General features: G+C 37.4%; 4 protein-coding genes across 7 annotated transcripts; 1 reads left to right on the top strand and 3 right to left on the bottom strand.

Annotated features, from left to right (window-relative positions):
- Nucleotides 1-295: 295 nt before the first annotated feature.
- LOC125222602 (armadillo repeat-containing protein 8) lies at nt 296-6,409 on the bottom strand. Its single transcript, XM_048125305.1, has 8 exons — nt 5,893-6,409; nt 4,353-5,072; nt 2,916-3,011; nt 2,752-2,835; nt 1,943-2,177; nt 1,698-1,858; nt 734-1,012; nt 296-654 (listed from the first exon to the last, which is right to left on the bottom strand). The coding sequence occupies exons 1-8, from the start codon at nt 6,250-6,252 to the stop codon at nt 598-600; spliced, it is 1,992 nt and encodes a 663-aa protein (XP_047981262.1). The 5' UTR covers nt 6,253-6,409; the 3' UTR covers nt 296-597.
- A 1,105-nt stretch (nt 6,410-7,514) lies between these two features.
- On the top strand, nt 7,515-14,070 carry LOC125220091 (CLP protease regulatory subunit CLPX3, mitochondrial). Of its 2 annotated transcripts, XM_048122227.1 has the most exons (16): nt 7,515-7,711; nt 7,847-8,706; nt 9,019-9,080; nt 9,444-9,532; nt 9,687-9,766; nt 10,524-10,574; nt 11,306-11,380; nt 11,473-11,550; nt 12,182-12,238; nt 12,442-12,512; nt 12,626-12,725; nt 12,840-12,944; nt 13,085-13,147; nt 13,243-13,365; nt 13,476-13,634; nt 13,698-14,070. In XM_048122227.1, exons 1-16 carry the CDS (start codon nt 7,699-7,701, stop codon nt 13,770-13,772), a joined length of 2,061 nt encoding a protein of 686 aa, XP_047978184.1. In that variant the 5' UTR covers nt 7,515-7,698; the 3' UTR covers nt 13,773-14,070. The 2 variants fall into 2 exon arrangements, with proteins under 2 accessions (XP_047978184.1, XP_047978185.1); XM_048122228.1 differs by having other exon boundaries at nt 7,516-8,706.
- Nucleotides 14,071-14,306: 236 nt separating this feature from the next.
- LOC125220092 lies at nt 14,307-15,490 on the bottom strand. Its single transcript, XM_048122229.1, has 2 exons — nt 15,113-15,490; nt 14,307-14,609 (listed from the first exon to the last, which is right to left on the bottom strand). Exons 1-2 carry the CDS (start codon nt 15,388-15,390, stop codon nt 14,405-14,407), a joined length of 483 nt encoding a protein of 160 aa, XP_047978186.1. The 5' UTR covers nt 15,391-15,490; the 3' UTR covers nt 14,307-14,404.
- A 454-nt stretch (nt 15,491-15,944) lies between these two features.
- LOC125218428 (uncharacterized protein ycf45) lies at nt 15,945-19,424 on the bottom strand. Of its 3 annotated transcripts, none has more exons than XM_048120094.1 (9): nt 19,181-19,424; nt 19,037-19,099; nt 18,678-18,755; nt 18,346-18,566; nt 17,364-17,436; nt 16,992-17,276; nt 16,612-16,755; nt 16,321-16,371; nt 15,945-16,212 (listed from the first exon to the last, which is right to left on the bottom strand). In XM_048120094.1, the coding sequence occupies exons 1-9, from the start codon at nt 19,400-19,402 to the stop codon at nt 16,153-16,155; spliced, it is 1,197 nt and encodes a 398-aa protein (XP_047976051.1). In that variant the 5' UTR covers nt 19,403-19,424; the 3' UTR covers nt 15,945-16,152. The 3 variants fall into 3 exon arrangements, with proteins under 3 accessions (XP_047976051.1, XP_047976052.1, XP_047976053.1); XM_048120095.1 differs by having other exon boundaries at nt 18,376-18,566; XM_048120096.1 differs by having other exon boundaries at nt 19,176-19,226.
- Nucleotides 19,425-19,459: the final 35 nt, after the last annotated feature.

Genomic DNA, 19,459 nt, shown 5'->3' with positions numbered 1-19,459 from the left:
AAACCGACACCCCCATAAAATATGATGGATCTTTTTTAAGAAAATGAATGCTTCAATTAACATGAAAAAAATTTCATACAAGGTTGGCAATTGGTTTAAAACAAAATACATCTCCTTTCACATTAGTTTAAGATGTGATGTTAGAATTAAGGATAATCCGACTGTCAGGTCGCCGACACGTTCTTCTCAAATACGACCACATTGCTCGAACAGCTACAGAGGAGTTGGATCACCGGAGCACGACGTTATCAGAGAATTTTCACCATTCAGTTTTGTGAATTGTAGCAAATCAATCTACATTCTAAATTCATGTCCAGAATAAAAGGAGTCTTCGGCCATATTTAAGATGTACATAGTCCAAAGAATGATAGTGCAATTTCCAGTTCGAATACATTAGCTATGTGATTGGTACACATTTCACCCTCGTGGCTTCGACTATATTTACCAAAAATCCTTGCATGAATCATGGTGGTGATCAAACAAAACCCAAAATCTCATCAAGAGAGCTGCACAAGTTCAATTGACCCCAATCCATGGCACGGGAGTGACATGTTTTCATAGAGCGTTCGTCGAGGAAGTGGCATATTTAAGACACACTCATGTTGAAGCATCCCCGAATGTCATCAGCTGTTTAAGAGCAGTTCTGGCTTGCAGCTGCATCAGGAAAACAAATAAATAACTTCGGTAACACAAGGATTCAAATATTACTTTGCCAGGATAGTTTAGTAGTCACCTTGACATCGAGACAAGGGTCATTCACCATATTCTTAAGTTGAGTAACAATCCCCGCATTCCAGAATTCCGTAACCCTGCCACATGCACCTGGACTGCTTGGAAGAGTAAGATTTACAATAGCCCAAACAGCAGCGGTACGCAGTTGGCTGTTACTACTCTGCAAAAATCTGACCAATATCGACTCTGTATTATTGCCTGCCTGTCCAAAAAGTTCGCTCATTACGGCTTCTTTGTGGTGCTCGTTCCCAGAAGCCACATTGCTGAGGACGTACATACCCTAGATAGGAAATATTATGCTCATGGTGTATATAGTACGAAAGACAGCTAACATAGAAATCAACATGAGAGTAAATTGTAAAAGCAATTATTAACAGAGATATATCATGAAAATAACTTAATTTGTAAAATAATAATCAGTATCACATAAAATTATCGAATTCAGAATATGTAGATTGTCCTTCTTGGTAGAAACCAGAACTCTTTTGACACGAAGGATCATGAAAAGCATATTTTAACTTCTTATCCCACAATAATATTATGTCTTCAATTTGCTATACCTTATATTTCCTTCTTCTAAAGCACCCACTACAAATTACACAAGTTATTGTAAACGACTTTCATTAGTAACCAAACCAAACCAAGTTTGAATTTTTTTTATTTTTATTCATAAAAAGATATGAAAACCTAACCTGATCCCATATTTATTTATATTTCTACTCATTAATGTTATTAACTTGTAAGTTTAAAGAACTTAACATAAAAGTATATACTATGTATTTACAAAACACTACACATACATATTTGATCAAATAAATGGATAAAAACTTTGGGATGTATTTTACTATAAAACATGGTGCGAACCATTAGAGACCATTTGTATCAAATGACTCCATAAAACTTTTACTAAATTATCATATAATGTAATTATCATATAATGTGTAAACAGGGGAGGATGTCCTTACTTGAACCAGAACTTCAGCTTTCACATTGCTCCGTAATTGCCTTCCTATAGAATGCAGGAGAAGAGCGTCCTCCCCAAACACATAATCGATTGAGTTTACAGTGCCATCTACAAGATTACGAACAAGCGCCAAAGTTTGCTCTTGGACAGATGCTTCAGGGTCTATCATTTACAATAAGTAGGGAGGTCAAATAGCATAGCAAACACAATAGAGGTTCATGTTACGTAATTTTGAGTGACAATTACCACTGATGAGGCTTGTTAACGTGGATGTTGATAGTTCCAGCAAAATCTCTTCTTTACATTGGTTGTTTCCAAGGAATGTGAGATTCTTTAAGGCCCATACAGCATTGGTTCTAATAGTGGATTCAACAGACTTTGAAAGCAGAACCAGCTGTGTCACACCTCCACATTGTGTGAACACTGATTTATTTGCACTGAAATCAACCACCACATTGCTTATAGCCCCCAGAGCAGCAACCTGAAAAGAACTCAGAATCAAGGAATATATATTCTCTCTTTTAATATATTGGTTTGAGATTGCACAAACCCATGCAGAGCTTGTATAAATCAAGTTGTGTGCATCGCATGAATCAAAATAAATACTAAAAGAGCAGCACATATTTAGTAACAATGGAAAAACTGATATCATGATCATCATATATATATTCCCCAAAAAAGTGATATCAGGTGAGGAGTAAGATATGCTGGGTCCTTAAGTTGGTTGACAATTGGCATATTGTTATGCTCTAAAATTTGCACTGGGGACATTGCATAATAGATGAGTAAAATAGCAAGATATGCTTGCACAGAAACGTGTTGTTGCTTCACTTCTTTACCAGATTATGCTCTCTCATACTATTAGCTCATTACTTATCTACTTTATTCTCTTTCCTACTTTATTCTTACTCCACTTAACTCACTGAAAATGTATTAATCAATCTCTCTGCCCAAAAGAAATGCCTGAACACTAATGAGATGGAGGGAGTACATCTTAAAATGATGTAACTGTAACACATACAAGGAAACTTAACTAAGAGAAGAACAAAATATACCTGCTCAGAAGTAAAGGAGCTACCCATTAGTTGAACTAAAGGAACCACAATCTCTTCATTCATAAAGGTACCTGCACTCAAACTCTGAAAAGTGATTTGTTAACAAATTTCCAACACAAAGGAGAGACTCAGGAAAAACAATTGATCTGTTTCACATGACAAACCTTGATAGAACGGGCAACATTCTTCAAGAAAATGCAAGCTGCAGCACGCACTTCAGCACTATCATGAACCAATGCTTCCCTAACAGAAGCTAACACCTGCATGACAGAATAGCCATATATTAACTAATAAAATTCAACCACAATTTACAAGAATCGAGTATCATCTGAATTTCAACATCCAGAGAGAAAGTTGGCCAGTAAAAAAACTAAACATTAGGGGAACTTAACCACCCACCACCACCACCATATTGCAAGAACCCTATATTTCATATGCTTGCCACCACCCTTTTCTACAAACTTTGGAACTTAATCACTTAATGACAAGAGAAAAGTGCAGGCTTGATCATGCAGGGTTTTAGCAAACAACATAACAACTGCAGAAAAGGAGCAAAACAGTGTTTGATGTTATAAAAGAAAAGACTGATGAACAGCTCATAAAGGAGTGAAAAAGTAAATAAACTAGGAACAAAAAACACCAAATGAATCAAACCAGCAAATTTTAACTATAAAATGATAAATCAAAGGAAGTCAATCAGAATTTATAGTTGATGGATTGGGACAAAACGGGTAGAGACACATATTTCCTCCCCTTGGTTTGGTTAGCAGAGAAGCATATTTCCTCCCCTTGGTTTGGTTAAGTGTAATCGTCAGCTAAAACCCTCAACCTTCTAAGGAAATTCTGTTTTTTGTCACAAAAGATATAAAAAGGACTTGAAGTAAGATACTAATATCAATCTGGAAGCACTAAAGCATGTCTATGATCTTTAAAGAATACCTGAGCCATTTTTTAGGTCCTCTTTGCTATTAAACAAGACTTAGAAACTGAACAGAAAATAAATTACAAAAGATAAATCCCCTAGAGAGGCCCTACTACTAAACTACCATCCTAAACTCTATACTCCAAGAAACATAGCTCTCCAGTGAGGGGCTATTTATAATAATAAATAATAAACTCCTACTTTGAATAAAATAACTAAATAAAGACTCCTTAACCAACTCTACTCTATCTCTAACAGTCTACTAGTAATACAGTACTCTTTAATGGAACAAATACTAATAAAGAAATTAATAACTAGAGTACTAATCTGCAGGGATTAGGAAAACATCCTAATCAAGACATATTCCAGAATTATAGTATCAAGTAAGGACCAAGAATGCCCCGTCATCTTTAACAAAACAAATGAACCAAGATATTGACTTAGTTTAGGATGAATAACTATCAATAGTAACCAACGTCAACCAAATGATCAGCCCAAAATATTACTCAACTTCTTAACTGACCAATAATATGACTTCATTGTGTCATGCATGGCTAAATTCATATGAACATATCTGTTAAATAAGAGAAAAGGAATAGGTACATATAGTATCAAAAGCTCAGCAAATAGCAGGGACAATCCAGAAGAGAGAAACGACAATTTCAGAGTAACTACCAACCTTTAATTCAAGGACCTTTTCGCGGCAGCATTCCAGCTTTGAGCAGAGATCAGACAGTGCTAGAAATATCCCTTCGGAACGTTTGGACCTGAATGAACCTTTATTTAAGTTTTCACATAGCTTCTCAACAACATTTGCATTAAAGGCTATTTGATGCAGATCTTCTTTTTCAGAAATCAAATTGGACATCACAAAGGGAGCCTCATCACCAACTTGACCAGGATCATCAAGAAGCTCAAGTAATATCAGCACCAATTTATTTTTAATTCCTGGGTCTTGAAGACTTGACACTGAAGCATTTCTTATGTTGATCAGGCACATACAGGCTAATAACCTCGTCCGAGGGCACTTATCCTTCATCAGCTCAATCACAATACTTAATTCCCTTCCATTTTCAGGCACTATGAACCTTGACGCAACTTCTGGATTATTCTTGATGACAGCAGCCAAAGATTCCAAGCTAGCATCCCGCTGAATTAGAGAACCCCCAAGAAGACCAACAAGCCTTTTTATAACTCCAGCTTCACTCAATACCTGCTGCTCGATAGTGGTTTGGCATGAATGCGTGATAATGCTTGCAGCAAGACCAGTAACATTCTCATTCTCCCTGTTCAGTAGTGATAGGAGGAACTCCATATTTTTTTCTTGAAGAAAATCATAATTTGGAGCCAATTTTGACTGATAGATCAATTTAAGTGATCGGGCACTTGCATCAACAACCTGCATCAGAGGCTCCAAATTTATTGATATCGGTGAAGATAACATGTGGTTGAAGATGCTTTAGAAATTTTAAAAACTCTATGGTGTAGGCAACATTATACATTCACTCATCCTATAGTATGATTGATCAGAAATAAGTATAATATTGCATTCAATACCATAACAGTTCCTAAAATTGTATGCATGATATGATAACTCCAGCTCCACATTACCGAATCAAGCTAGAGGCTAATATGCCTCTGATGTAGTAAGTCAAATGTTAAAAAGTTGAATACGGTATGCTAGAAGGTAATAGTATTAAAATTGAGTTGACATTAGGGCTACCAAAGTCTAAGCCAATAAAACATGTATACCTCTTCACTAACAAGACTAATAAGTAGAATGAGACTAGATATACGATGTGGCTAACATGCATAGTTTCTTATTTACCATACATGATTATCACTTCAATAAAAGAAAACAGAGCAAAACTTCGATTCAAGTATTTCAGAGGAGTCGGTGTAGATGTGGTAGCCTCGTAGCATTGACTTTTTCATTGCAAGAAAAGGTCACATATACCGTTGCTATTCTCACAGAGATTAAAGCGAATAAGAAAGTAAATACTAATCTAAAGGAGCAGATAGCTCAACTTTTGATTTCCTCAAAGCTTTGCCTAATCACTAAAACCAAAAACCACAGGGATTCCTTAGCTCCTAATTGAGAAACTAACTGAATTTCCAAATTTAGGCCATGTTTTGATCCATTCTCTCTAGACACATTAAAAAACTGAAGAAAATCACTTGAATCTATTATATAAATACAATCAAGTAAATAATTATACTTTCTGATTTGGATGGGAAATTAGACTGAAGAGAATGGGAAAAGCCCCAGCATCCAGCACAGCCTTCACTCCCGCATCCAATCCGCATGCAAAGCTCCCGATAGCCGCCGCAGACTGGATCAGAAACGAGTCGTGGAAGTCGCTGCTGGAGGCGGCAGCAGAAGAGGCGAGAATAGCGACGATTGAAGGCACGGCGCCGAGCTTCAGGAAGGCCAGCTTTTTCGTGCGATTTCCTATTATCTGGTTCTTCAAGTCCCTCAGCGCTTTCAGCTTAGCCTCGTGCGGCGCCTGCGCTGAGCTCAGCCGCCCGATCAAGTCCTCGGGGCTGCTGGATTGATTCGAAGCCACAGAGGCCGGCATCGCTGCGGGTGGAAAATTCGCCGAGGGGATGATTGATGGAAGTTTGAAATCTGACCCCGCCGGAGGATGCGACCTAGTCGGAGCGGCGGTGGCGGAGGAGGAGGTGCGGTGGTGATTGTGGTGTGATTGTGTTTCAGCACAGATGATTGATTTCTATTTCTATTTCTATGGGTCGTTTTTATTTAGTGCCTGTTTCAATATTTACCATTTTCATCACTTCATACATAAGGGTTTGGTAAATAATGGAGAACTATCACAGTCAATTTAAGATTTTCCCTTAATTTGATAGACAATATTCAAAAATTAAAATAGCATGATAAATTGAATAATATCAAAACGATATCGGGTAGATATAAAAATAAAAATAAAAATAAAAATTGAAAAGTCATCGAAATTACCACTTTAACTCCACCACATCGCCCTTTCTTCTTACTTTTTATGTCTCATCTGCAGTCCATTTGTCAAAACTGTCAAAATCGATGGCTCTAATATCACGTTTGACCCTCGATCTCTCCTCCACCATTGAAAGAAATGTTCGGTGAAAAAACACTCTTAGCACTACAGATCGAGTCTTGAATATTGTTGAAATCATCAATTTTAGAATTCAACTAAGTCAATCCTATATATTTGATTTGCATTTAGCAAACAACATAAAGAAAATATAGACTTTGTAGTTTCATCGATTGCTTACACGTTTTTCACGTCATTCGATTCAACATTAGGTCTTCTAATCTATGCCTAATTTACATGTTGCCAATATTTTCAGGATTAGTTGTATGTGGCATTTTGTTGACATGGATTGCATAGACTCCACCTCATGTCAAAGTGGTTTATACTATCAAATATTGTGGTTGGCTTATTTTCACAACATTGTCCTTATTTGCTTATAAATAAATGTATAAATGATAGTCTAGTATGTTTAGCAAAATGTATCTAACAAAATACACATTTATATGATAAATGTTTGTATATTTCACACATTTAAAAATGAATTTTCACTAATTAAAGAGTATTGAGCTACTTTGTGTCATAATTCATTTTCGTTGGATTTTTTTTTTCTATTTCACTATGATCAAATTCAACCGTTACACAAAAGGAAAATCAATAAATATATGTTCTTCAAATCTAACGCTTTGGCCTTGAGCATTCATACTTCAAATAAATATTTACTCATATTTAACTTTATTGGATCCAAATAAAAAATAAAATTAGTGCTTTCTCTTTAACAATTAGCCTCTAATTATCACAATTAACCTCTAATTAAAAAAGGAGATTATCGGAAAGAAGAAGCAACTGACGTTTCCAATTTTAGTGAAAGGGGATCATCGTCTCCCAATTCTCTTTCTCCAAATTCAGATCGGCGACATGAAATTCCATCTGTTGGACTTGGAGTCGATCTTTTTCTATTCTGGGCTCGATTAATCCTACAAATGCGCTCCCACTTTGATGTTGCGCCGCGGTATTCGTTCATTTCCTCGCTTGGATTAGATTAGATTAGATTCCATTGGATAATACACATTCCGTCATGCACTAAATAAATACTCTCTATTTTTACTCGAAAGACGCGAACTTGATTGATTAATCGGAGGTTCAGGAACGATGCCGGGAGTTTGGAGATGGACAATTCTGAGAGAGGTGGTGGGTGTAGGGAGGTGGAGGTGCGATCATTCGTATTCGCAGGTGGGGAAGCGTGGATTGGTCAATTGCTTGCACGCTGTGAAGCGGAGGGAATCGTTCATCGGAGTGCAGGCGAGATACAAGTGGGACCAGGGCGGGGGCGGCGGCGACGACGACGAGCACCGCCCCTCTACCAGGAGAATTAGGGCGGAGGCGAATTGCCCTCGCTGCTCGAAGAAAATGGATCTCCTTTTCACCAACCGCCCTAACCACCTAGTTCCGCCCAATTCCGATGCACCCGATTCAAATGCGGATGCACCTGATGCTGGTAGCAAGAATAGCAAAGATGGTGGTGGTGGAGGTGGAGGGAATGCTTTCCAAGCTGTAAATCTATGCCCCAACTGTAAGACGGCCTATTACTTCACGCCGTACAAGATGTCTCCACTTCAGGGAAGTTTCGTTGAGATTGGCAGGGTTAAAAGCAGGAACTCGAATTCCGACAAGAAATTGAGTGATGGTCAGGACTACGGCAAGCGTTTTCGCCCTTCCTTCTGGGAGACCTTGAGGTCGTATGGTAGTGAGCCGCCAGAAAACTGGCCCCCGCCTCCACCCCCGCCCCAGTCCCAATCAGGAAATGGGATCGCCATGCATACCCCACCCGGCCCACCCTTTGCCCCTGGTGTCAATGCCATTCGAGCATCAGGCCCTCGAACTGGTGCTAACAATGGAGAGAAGACCACCTGGGGTGGGTCTAATCTTGGCCAAAACTTTCCCACACCAAAGGAGATTTGCAAGGGGCTGGATAAATTTGTCATCGGCCAGGAACGTGCCAAAAAGGTCCTCATTTTGTCCATTCCTTTTACTTGCCACTCCATTCGATTGTATACTACCACTGCGCATCCTCATATATATGTATAAATGAGCCACAGAGTATCAATACCATTTCACTAATCTCTCAAGTAGTATGCTCAATAGAATTAGAATCCACTGATATTATCTTGTTTTGGGATCCATATGGCCACTTTCATACAGTGAATTTATCTTGCATGGTTTATCAATATCAGGAGAACTTTTCCCATAAATTATGTTTCACATGGTTTGATCTTATCTAAAGAGATTTTAGTTCTGCCTTGATGTTAATATTGGCAGGTGCTTTCAGTGGCTGTGTACAACCACTACAAAAGGATCTCTCATGCATCCTTACCAAAGGGGTTAGTAGATATTGCTATCTTCTTTATTGTTGGTGGTATGAGAATAGGAAAAATAAACTTCATGCTTCTAGAAGGAAACTTAATGCCGTGCCTGCTTAAAGTGCTCTTGTTAATGATTAATCACTGGATTCCAGGCTTGATTAATCCCAGTATTTCCTGACCCTTCAGAACAATTAATTCCTCTATGTTTGTTGAGATCAGCCATGCACCCTCTCAACCAAGAATCTGTTTTCTTCATTACTGCTTCAGCGATGTTGTGATTTCTCAGTTATCATTTAACAGTACTCCAACTTATATGTCCTTTAGCAGAGAAGAAGATTGATGGAAATTTACAGATTTTACATATCTTGTGGCATGTACTAGGTCGGAAGCTGAACCGACCAGATTAGAAGATGACGAAAATGTAGACTTGGAAAAAAGCAATGTGTTATTGATGGGCCCAACTGGCTCAGGTATGATTACTATAGGCGAAATGCTTATGCCTGAATATTCTTTGGTTCAGTATGCAGGTTATACTATTTTACTACAGAGTGTCTTTATAGTTTATGTTTTTTATCCTTGGAAATCTCAAGTAAGTTACTGACTTGTTTTCTTTATGGTAATCAGGGAAAACTCTACTTGCAAAAACTCTTGCACGTTTTGTCAATGTACCTTTTGTCATTGCGGATGCAACTACTTTGACACAGGTTGGTGGTCAATTTTACATTTTAGAATCCAGAATATCAGCTGCATATAGTTAGAACTTAGGTGGCATTAGAGTTTGGTGGATCAGGGGATTGGGTTTGATGCAGGATTGTAAATCTTGTCAATTATCACAAAAGAAGGTTAACTTGAAAAGTTAAAATACCAATTGACAGCGTATTGCCAACTAATTGGTGATAAATTATCTTGAAATAGTTTTTTACACTACTTCAGAGGCATTCTTGTCATTAGAATGTATCTGTCTTAAGTCATCCCATGTGGCTTTTGCAGTGTCAAAGAACATGATATATTTGCTCACTGATTCTTCCATGCCATTCAGAAGCCAAGTCATAACAGAACAATCTGTCCAACTGCTAGTAGCATATGTACCATCTGTTTTAGCAGGAGGGCAAATAGAACATGTTTTTGTTTATTTTAAGATCTCAGAAACAGTAAGAAGGCATAAGAACACAAGAAATAGTGGAACCATTGATTGGCTCAAGAAGTTCAAGTTCATTAATAAAGAATCGAAACACTTGGTGCTGCTTTTGATATTTTGCTTCGAAGATTTTTCATTGATTTGCACTATCACATTAAAAATGCCCCTCTAAATTTGAATTGAAATCTTCAAATGTCGGGGTGTCATACATAGAGATTAGCAAAATAATTAACAACATATATTGATTATTTTCTTTTACTTTCAGTATTTTTTCCAAGTCATTCTCTCTTTCAGATCTAAAACCAAGTAATTTTATATTGCAGGCTGGTTATGTTGGTGAAGACGTCGAATCAATATTGTACAAATTGCTCATGGTATCCTACTATTTCTTTGTTATATACTTGCTTGTATATAGATTATTCTAATCCAATCCATTAAAAGGGCTTAGAGACCTATGGGGCATGTATGTTTGGAGATATATCATGGGGTCTGCAGAAAGATGTTTTATTAATGTCTGTTACATGAAGGTCAAGAGATGTGCCATGTGGGTTCATCTTGAACTTTCACGAAAAGCAGAGGCTGCTAAAATTTTTCATGGCTAGATACATAAAGTGATATAAACCAGAGCAGTTTATTCCCTTCTAAATTTTGCATATGCTAGTAATGCTACCGAGTTGTAAAGAAATTGTTTCAGTTCTATACTTTAAAAGTATCCTAACTCACTTTCTATTTGTAAGTAAAAACAAGGAAAAGTGGAAAACTAATTCATGTCTGCCTATAATGCATAATTTTCTCAGTGAAGTGTGGGTTATATATAGTAGTGCCTAGCACAAGCATTCTCTTTTATATTAGAAGTTGGATGAACATTAGTGGTTGATTGGCTGAGATTAGAAAATATCCTTTTGTTGTATCAGATTTAAGTAATACAAATTACTGGTCTCTAATCTCTATCACCCTTGGTCAGGAGGGTGTAGGAATAGATATATCTGTCTTTGTTGCCTCTTTACACCTTTGCCTATGATTGCTCCTTACTTTTGAATGTCCAAGTTTTCTTTGCATTATTGAGTTTGAGGCTTACTATTTCATTTTTAACATTTGCTTCAAGGCTGCCGAGTTTAATGTGCAAGCTGCCCAACAAGGAATAGTCTACATAGATGAAGTTGATAAGATAACTAAGAAGGTTCTAATCTTTCTTGTGTTTTTCCTTGAGCTTCTTATTCCTAACTGCGATACCAATTACAATATAATTATATCTTTTTGGTGATATTTAAGGCTGAGAGCTTGAACATCAGCAGAGATGTTTCCGGTGAAGGTGTACAGCAGGCACTACTGAAAATGTTGGAAGGGACTGTAAGTAATTATCCTGTGAAATCTGACATTGTATTCTTTTGGGGATTATACATGACTCACTTATGCATATGGGTCATATGATTGCCTCTAGGAGAAATTATTTGTGTTCTAAAATTATTTGAATATAAATTGAGTTGGGCTTCTCAAATAATATAAGTACTAGAAACTAAGTTCTACAAAAGTGAAATAAAATAAAATAATTTGGGGACACTTTAGCTAGCAAGTTTTTTGATAAATTAAATGCATGAAGTATTGTGTCTGCCACTTTAAGTAAAATCATTTCATTAGGGTTAGAAGGATTGTAAATCTCAATTTTTTTACAAATTTACAAAGTTCCACTGCAATCTTCTATTGCAGTGTTAATAATCTTCTAGTATGACTCTAATAGGTCCAAGTCAATAGTGTGTAATTATTATTCGTTTGTCTACTAGCCATACCATTTTATAGCTCACGAGCATCATCGGTTATAGAATCGATACATACATATTTTAAACTTCAAAGTGGAGAATCTTTCTTGTAGTTGTGTGATAAAATCTTTTGTAACTAACGAAACTCTTGTTCTCATGGAATTGATGTCAAAACTTCAATTGAGTATTTCAATTCATATATCTGTCTTTGGATGGCATGCCAGATAGTCAACGTTCCAGAAAAAGGGGCAAGGAAGCACCCTCGGGGTGATAACATTCAGGTACGTGGTTCTAATGGTCTTACGTCTTTCCTAAATGCCTATTTGTCAATTTCCATACCAGATCTTGAAGAAAAAAGAATCCCCTAAAACTCACATCTCTAGAATGGAATTTTGGAAATGCTAGCAGATCATTGAAAATCAGCTTTGACCATTCAATATCTGTTCCGTTGGACTAACAAGTTATGCATATTATTTTAATCCAGATAGACACCAAAGACATCCTTTTCATATGTGGAGGTGCATTTATTGATTTAGATAAAACCATTTCTGAAAGGTAATGACCCCTTTTCATTAGCTCCTCTGTCATGGGAGAAAAGAACTTGCAAGCTGTGCTGCTAGTTGTGTTTGTATGATGATCTGAACCACAGATTTAATTGTATTCTGCAGAAGACAGGACTCATCAATTGGGTTTGGAGCCCCAGTGCGTGCTAACATGAGAGCGGGTGGAGTGATTGATGCTGTCGTGACTTCGTCCCTACTCGAATCTGTAAGAATGCTGAAGTTGGGATATTGAAGATACACTGTTGGCTTGCTCGAGATAGTTAGAATTACATACTTTCCTCTAACCTGTATATGAAGTCTGAAAGTCACCTTTTCGCAGGTAGAAAGTAGTGATCTTATTGCATATGGTCTAATTCCAGAATTTATTGGGCGTTTCCCCATTTTGGTTAGTCTATCAGCCCTTACAGAAGATCAACTTGTTCAGGTAATTCTCATTGCTCCATTATACTTATTTGTTTTTTCTTCTGTTTCATTCCATGCATGCAACAAAGTCCGGATAAAAGAAATTATTTGACTTTGTATAATATGTATCCCAACATTTTGACGACTTCATTTCTTTTGCAGGTCTTGACAGAGCCGAAAAATGCTCTGGGCAAGCAGTACAAGAAGTTATTTGACATGAACAATGTAAGCCTTTATCTTCCCCGAAGCTTGAGCTCTTCTTGTCCACTGTCAAATTTGGAATTGAATGAAATAACATGTTTAATCTACATAAATCTCAGGTCAAGTTACACTTCACTGAGAAAGCATTACAGCTGATCGCCAATAAAGCAACGGCCAAAAATACAGGTGCTAGAGGATTAAGAGCCATACTGGAAGGCCTCCTTACGGATGCTATGTACGAGGTAACCTGGTTATTATCTATCTAAATAATTTCCGTCTTCATCACATTAGTATGTAGCAATGGATTCCTTCTGTTGTCCTGTATTCCATATACATTGGTTCTTCCTTTTAGATTCCAGATGCCAAGACCGGAGAAGATAGAGTAGATGCTGTTGTGATTGACGAAGAGTCAATAGGCCTGACAGACGTACCTGGATGTGGGGGGAAATTACTTCGTGGTGATGGTGCTCTGGAGAGATACCAAGCAGAGGCCAGCGCCAAAGAAAGCACGGTATGATGTAAATACTCATAATAGATGATTTTTTCTAAGACTAAAGTGCGACGTTTTCTCCAGCAAGGAAAAGCAGCAGCTGACGTTGAGCTGCAGGAAGGTGATTTGGAAGTCTCATCAAGAGCAATGAGCATGTAGCTTTCTAGCTTAGCTTGTAAGAAGGATTTTGTTTATCCTCTCGTTTTTTCCGCCCTGATTATATTGTAACAGTTGATTCATTCACCATTTCTAGTTGACATTTTCTCATTATAGATAGGGATATCTGAGTTGACTGGGGATAGAGAAAATAAGAGGAGTATAGTAGCATATAAGCCTAGATGGCCAACATAGATACTTCCCATGCGACACAGGCAGTTTGTTGTACACTAAAAATGGTGTTTTACACTTCTGTATCTATTTATCAAAGAAATAGCTCATTTTACCATCTCTTTGGTCATATTTTGTGTTGTTTATCATAGATTAGCTCACTTTCTTGCTATGCTTTAGTAGTAGAATACTGTCAAGAATTCATAAAGATCATTGTTAGTACATTATTTCAGAAAATCATACTTACTAACAAATAATTGGAGATTCCTGTAGCATTCATGAATGTGATAAATGGAGATTACTGTAAAACAAAACCAACACTGGTGGGATTGCTCATCAATGGATTGAGGTAATAACTTGCCAATGTAAGCAAAAGCAGCTTAATATCGAATCAAGCGGTCTTATTGATGAAGAAATATACACGAGTTGTGTTCAACAGCATTCACCAGAAAACAATTAGGCAATCATTCAAAGAGGTAATGCTTGTCAACAGCTTCAGAGACATCCCAGGTGCAGCTCATGCCTTTGGGGAAGACAACCAAATCACCGGCACCAATCTCGACTGCCTCCTTGGATCCCTCGGGATACACTTTCACCTTTCCCTTCAAAAGATAGCACGTTTCTTTCGCAGAGTACGTCCACGGAAAGTTGCTCGGAGGGCATCCCCACCTATTTCAGATCAAACAAAACCGATAAAATTCGATGATACAAGGCCAATGCAGCAATAGGACAACACTTCTCTACTTCTCCTTGTTCGGTTTTCCAGTTTTGTCAAGAAAAACGATCATTAGAAGCTCAAAACATGGTTATAAAATCTACTAGTACACAATATCTTAACTTGCCGAATCAAGTCAAGGAAACCAGAGCATTAATTGGTAGTGAGCACATTCAGTTTCTACTTCACAATTGCAAGAAGCTACTAACTCAAATAGATAAGCCAGTTTAAGATCCAAGTGTTTCCTTTTATGATATAGGGCTCTGAAATTGAGTGGACAAGAATCCTATCTATGATTCAGATTCAAAGATTTCAGCTAAGAAACATGATTAATAATGAGCCAAAGAGAAAAAGATAACAATTTGAGGTGAGGATACATCTTATCCTATTCTATAAGCATGAATCAAAGAGGAATATGAAGAAAATAAGCAAGGAGGATCGATGAGATGGAGCTTACTTGGGCCAAGAGCGAACGCCGAGCTCGGAGAGCTTGGATTCAGGGGGATTTTTGACGATTTTGATCCCCAATTTCTCGGTTTCGGTTGCCATTGTCACTTTTAGCTGCAATGGACTTGCTCCTGCTCTTGCTTTTATAGCCCTAGGAAGAAGCCCTCTTCTTGACTCTCGACTCAGCTGGAAGCAGACTGGGGAGGGGGAGTGTTTGCTTGTTCCTGCTATTGCTAATCGATTAGGGTTAGGGAATTGGGCAATTCCAACACCTGCTACCAATGCCATTAATAAATTAACAAACTTTTTCTTTTCTTTTTTCTTTGGAGGGGATTTTCTCCTCTTCTTGCCTTTACTCTTCAGCTCTTTCTTGAGAGCCACACATTTTCTACTTCAACAATAGCCTCCCAAACAAATTTAGCATTATCAGTATCAGTATATCACACATGTCATGTTATTTCTAGAAAACTGTTTTATGACAATGCTAGTATGTCTTCTATTGTGGTAAAAAGTTAACTGCACTTAAATATAAATGACAAATGTACTAAAATGAAACACGAATGTCACATTTTACTTATACAAAGATTTTGAATGAATAGTTTAATCACCCCGCATCTGTACAAATAACTACTGTACTACCTCCGTCCGCCAAAATTTGTCCCATTTTATCATTTCTGTCCGTCCCCCAAAATTTCTCTCATTTCACTTTTACCATTTTTGATAGTGGACTCCATATTCCACTAACTCATTCCTAATCACATTTTATTATAAAACTAATATATAAAGTAGGACCCACAATCCACTAACTTTTCCAACTCACTTTCCATTATATTACGAACAAAGGAAAAGGAAATTATACGACGTCATTAGTTCATTGCCATGTAAATTATGGTATGCACAGTAGTTCAATTGGGTGAAATACTGCACAAACCATTCAGCTTGTCCTACTACTTATATATCTGCAAATAATTTCCAAGCTAAACTGGATACTTTTGTAGTCTGTATTCATCATGCCCTCTATCTTGATCAAGGAGGCAGGAATGGCAGTTTTTAGTCATCAGTCTTCCATCTCTCCATCACAACATTAAATTGTTCATCTCTGCGCCTTACCTGCAAACATTACAAACTTGTCGCCTCAGCTTTGTATACTCTCAAGTCGAGTACGCCTCTGAAATCGAAACCCAAATGTAAAGCATACAAGAACTACTCCATGATTACCTCAACCAACGGCTTTTTCCCTTGAAGCAACGCATCCACACTCTTGTCAGTCTGATAAGGAAATACAAAGTGGCAAATATTTAGTCCAGTTGTAGTTATTGATCTAAACTCAAAGGACAAAAGTTCTTGTCAAATTCAGGCTGTTATTTTTATGTTCCCAGTAACCATAAAGTAGGAACACAATTAACCAGTTTGAGGACATCCGAGATTTCTAGACAAAACTGATGGTGTCTAACAGAATTTGAATAATATTTATGCAAATGCGTAATGAGATATGGTTGACCAACTAACCCGATGTACCACCCAGTTATGTCTTTCCCTCATTTCAATAAGAAAAGGAAATGTCGGATCAGCTCTCCTCTCAATAACGCTTTTCTTACTATTTCTGGTCCTAGCTTCTTGATCGCCCAAAACCACTGTTTCCAGCCCTCCAATCTGCATGACAACAATACGTAAATAAACCATAAATGCCAAGTATAAAAATTATTTAACATATTTCTAATCTCCAGTGGCAAATACCAAGCAGTAAAATTTAGCAAACAAAATTTCCAGTAAGTATAATGTGGAATATGCTACATGGGGAAATATCATCTAGTGTTAAATAGGATGTTTGAAAAATATTGGATAAAACATACTTTGGTGCTTTAATATTAAAGAAACATTGCACGAACCAAATCACAAAGAGTGGGATTTTTTATAACATCCTCGATTCGCTTCCCATGAGCACTACCGATAAGCATTACTCCTCTCTGTGCAATAGTACAGCAAGCACGCACTTCAGCTTCTGTGCCAATCTCATCAACAACTATCACCTCAGGCATGTGATTTTCTACTGCCTCAATCATCACTTTGTGCTGCATGCATGGTTCAGAAACTTGCAATCTCCTTGCTCCCCCAATTGCTGGATGTGGAATATCTCCATCACCTCCAATTTCATTACTTGTATCAACAATAACCTAGCTGATTGGAAATGTGGAGATCACTCTTAAATGAAAGATCATATTATGTGGAAAGGGATGCACCATAGACACTAAAGCACAAACCACTCTCTTTAGATGCTCATCTGACAATACACGAGATATCCCTCGCATGACTGTAGTTTTTCCAGCACCAGGCCTGATGGAGTCAGATATGATCAATAATAAAAATGCCATTCAGATGCTAATGCAAGAATTAGGTAAAAATTAAAACAAATCAGTTGTGGTGCCACTTATGGCTTCATGTGTTATAGGAAACTGGAAACTCTTAAGATATCGAAACAAGTATTCCACATTAATAGTAGTATACATACTTCAGAAAATGGTTTCATCAGAACATCTTTTCTAGAACTATAATGATGATACTTAACATTTAATTGTCATCCAAAGGGTTAACATTTATGCATGTCTGTTTAGATACCACAGCTTCTTTACCGATATTTTGCTATTAACTCTTATGAACTCATTACAAATGGTTCACCAAATGCATTGAAATTTCAGCAAATTATGCCATGAAAATTGGAATCATCTAGCACGATATCTTTCTGATGATTACCAAACAGGACGATTAGCACAATACAGACAGAGCATGGTCAATTCAAAGCATTTATTTTGTAAATTATGGCTGCTACAAAAAACAAAGGGTCTGAATGATTTGTATTGGTTAGAGGAATTTGAACTATTAATTTGAGGCTTGTCTCTATATTCAAGTGAACTTTCAGATGAATTCATGCTTGTACATTATTTAGCTTACATACAATAAATATGTATTTAGTTTGCTTTTCCTACTTGAGCTGATCTCCTTGAATGAGATTCGATGACTCAACTCCAAAAAGATGTAGCCGCTCAACCCATTCATTGATCTAAGGTATATCAACCATGCTATAATTATCAGATAATGTCTAAAGGTAAAAACTCATTCTCCATTTCACTGCATTCACCAACTAGAAAATGCTTTCTTTTACACTACACACACATCACATGGATAAAGATTTACTAATCACGTAACATAAAGTTATATAAGATGCAAGATAACATGCTTGCTTGCCTTCCCAGAAACAAGATGCTTTTACCATACTCAAGCAAATCCTTGACCATGTCCATATTTTCTCTATGTGGCCTTCCCACTCTGCAAGTTAGACCAATCACTTTCCCTTTCCTGTTCTTGATTGCAGATATCCGATGCAGAGTGCCTACAATTCCAGCTCTATTATCTCCACCTAGTTCTCCAATTGCATTTTGCGCATATTCCAGTTCTTCCTCGGACACCTGCCCAAATTGTGTTACTAATGAATGATGACAAATTGATTATAGAAGCAGTAAATCATGTTTATACCCTCAGCTAATAGTATACGTGTTGCTCCAATTCATAAGACCTACCTCCGTCTTCCTAAGACGCCGTCTGCCAAGATCTCCAAAATAACATGCATGTGGGGGACGACCCACATCCAATATCACCTGTCAATTGGCACAAAACTGAGAGAAGATGAAGATGATAAACATGCTCCATTGATATACCAAAAAATGACTAACATTGAATTTCAACAAGCAATGGACTGATTTTAAGTTTCAAGCATATCAAATTACAATAATATATCTGGTTCAAGAGCATATCAGAATCTCAAATGACCTTGAAAATTTGAGAATTTTATGAAGTGTGAGCAAATCAGCATATCTGTGTTTATGAAGTGTGAGCAAATTGCCATAATTTTTTTCATCAATGGAAAGTGTCGTATTACCTCCATAAGGTCATGCCGATTGGAGTCATCCAAAAGATTATGGCGCAAATCATGTGGAAGAATCTGCGAAAATGCGAGAAGGAAGCTCAATTGCAGAGGTATGGCTGTGTAAATCTAGAATATAAATCAAATTCGCTACCTCACCTGCAACAGCGCATGGATATCGTCATCAATGAGCGCATGAGAGTTCTCAATCCTCGAGCTCGTAACACCGCAGCAACGGTGACATTGCAATCGAGCAAATCGAATCGCACCACTAAATAGTCTGTTTTTATGGAGCGCTAGTGAACTTAAACAATGAGATTGAGATGGAGGCGGAGGAGTTGCAGAGGGAAGAGATAGACTCGTGAAGCAAGCAGCCATCATCGTTTTCGGAATAATTTATCGGGGCGTTTTTGTAATTAAACAAAGTTTGAACTGAAT

The sequence above is a fragment of the Salvia hispanica genome, chromosome 4 (genome assembly GCF_023119035.1).
Source record: "Salvia hispanica cultivar TCC Black 2014 chromosome 4, UniMelb_Shisp_WGS_1.0, whole genome shotgun sequence".
Classification (NCBI taxonomy): domain Eukaryota; kingdom Viridiplantae; phylum Streptophyta; class Magnoliopsida; order Lamiales; family Lamiaceae; genus Salvia; species Salvia hispanica.
This window is presented reverse-complemented; position numbering and strand designations above follow the sequence as displayed.

Coding starts and splice junctions, on each gene's coding strand:
- LOC125220091 (XM_048122227.1), top strand. Junction 13,366..13,475: donor TTACGGATGCTATGTACGAG/GTAACCTGGTTA, acceptor TCTTCCTTTTAG/ATTCCAGATGCCAAGACCGG. Junction 13,635..13,697: donor CCAGCGCCAAAGAAAGCACG/GTATGATGTAAA, acceptor CGTTTTCTCCAG/CAAGGAAAAGCAGCAGCTGA.
- LOC125220092 (XM_048122229.1), bottom strand. CDS start 15,390: ATGGCATTGGTAGCAGGTGTTGGAATTGCCCAATTCCCTAACCCTAAT. Junction 14,610..15,112: donor GGCGTTCGCTCTTGGCCCAA/GTAAGCTCCATC, acceptor GATCTGAAATAG/GTGGGGATGCCCTCCGAGCA.
- LOC125218428 (XM_048120094.1), bottom strand. CDS start 19,402: ATGATGGCTGCTTGCTTCACGAGTCTATCTCTTCCCTCTGCAACTCCT. Junction 17,437..18,345: donor AGCATCTTGTTTCTGGGAAG/GCAAGCAAGCAT, acceptor TGACTCCATCAG/GCCTGGTGCTGGAAAAACTA. Junction 17,277..17,363: donor ATGAGCATCTAAAGAGAGTG/GTTTGTGCTTTA, acceptor CCAATCAGCTAG/GTTATTGTTGATACAAGTAA.
- LOC125222602 (XM_048125305.1), bottom strand. CDS start 6,252: ATGCCGGCCTCTGTGGCTTCGAATCAATCCAGCAGCCCCGAGGACTTG. Junction 5,073..5,892: donor TTTCCCATCCAAATCAGAAA/GTATAATTATTT, acceptor CCTCTGATGCAG/GTTGTTGATGCAAGTGCCCG. Junction 2,178..2,751: donor GCTCCTTTACTTCTGAGCAG/GTATATTTTGTT, acceptor AGTTCTTTTCAG/GTTGCTGCTCTGGGGGCTAT.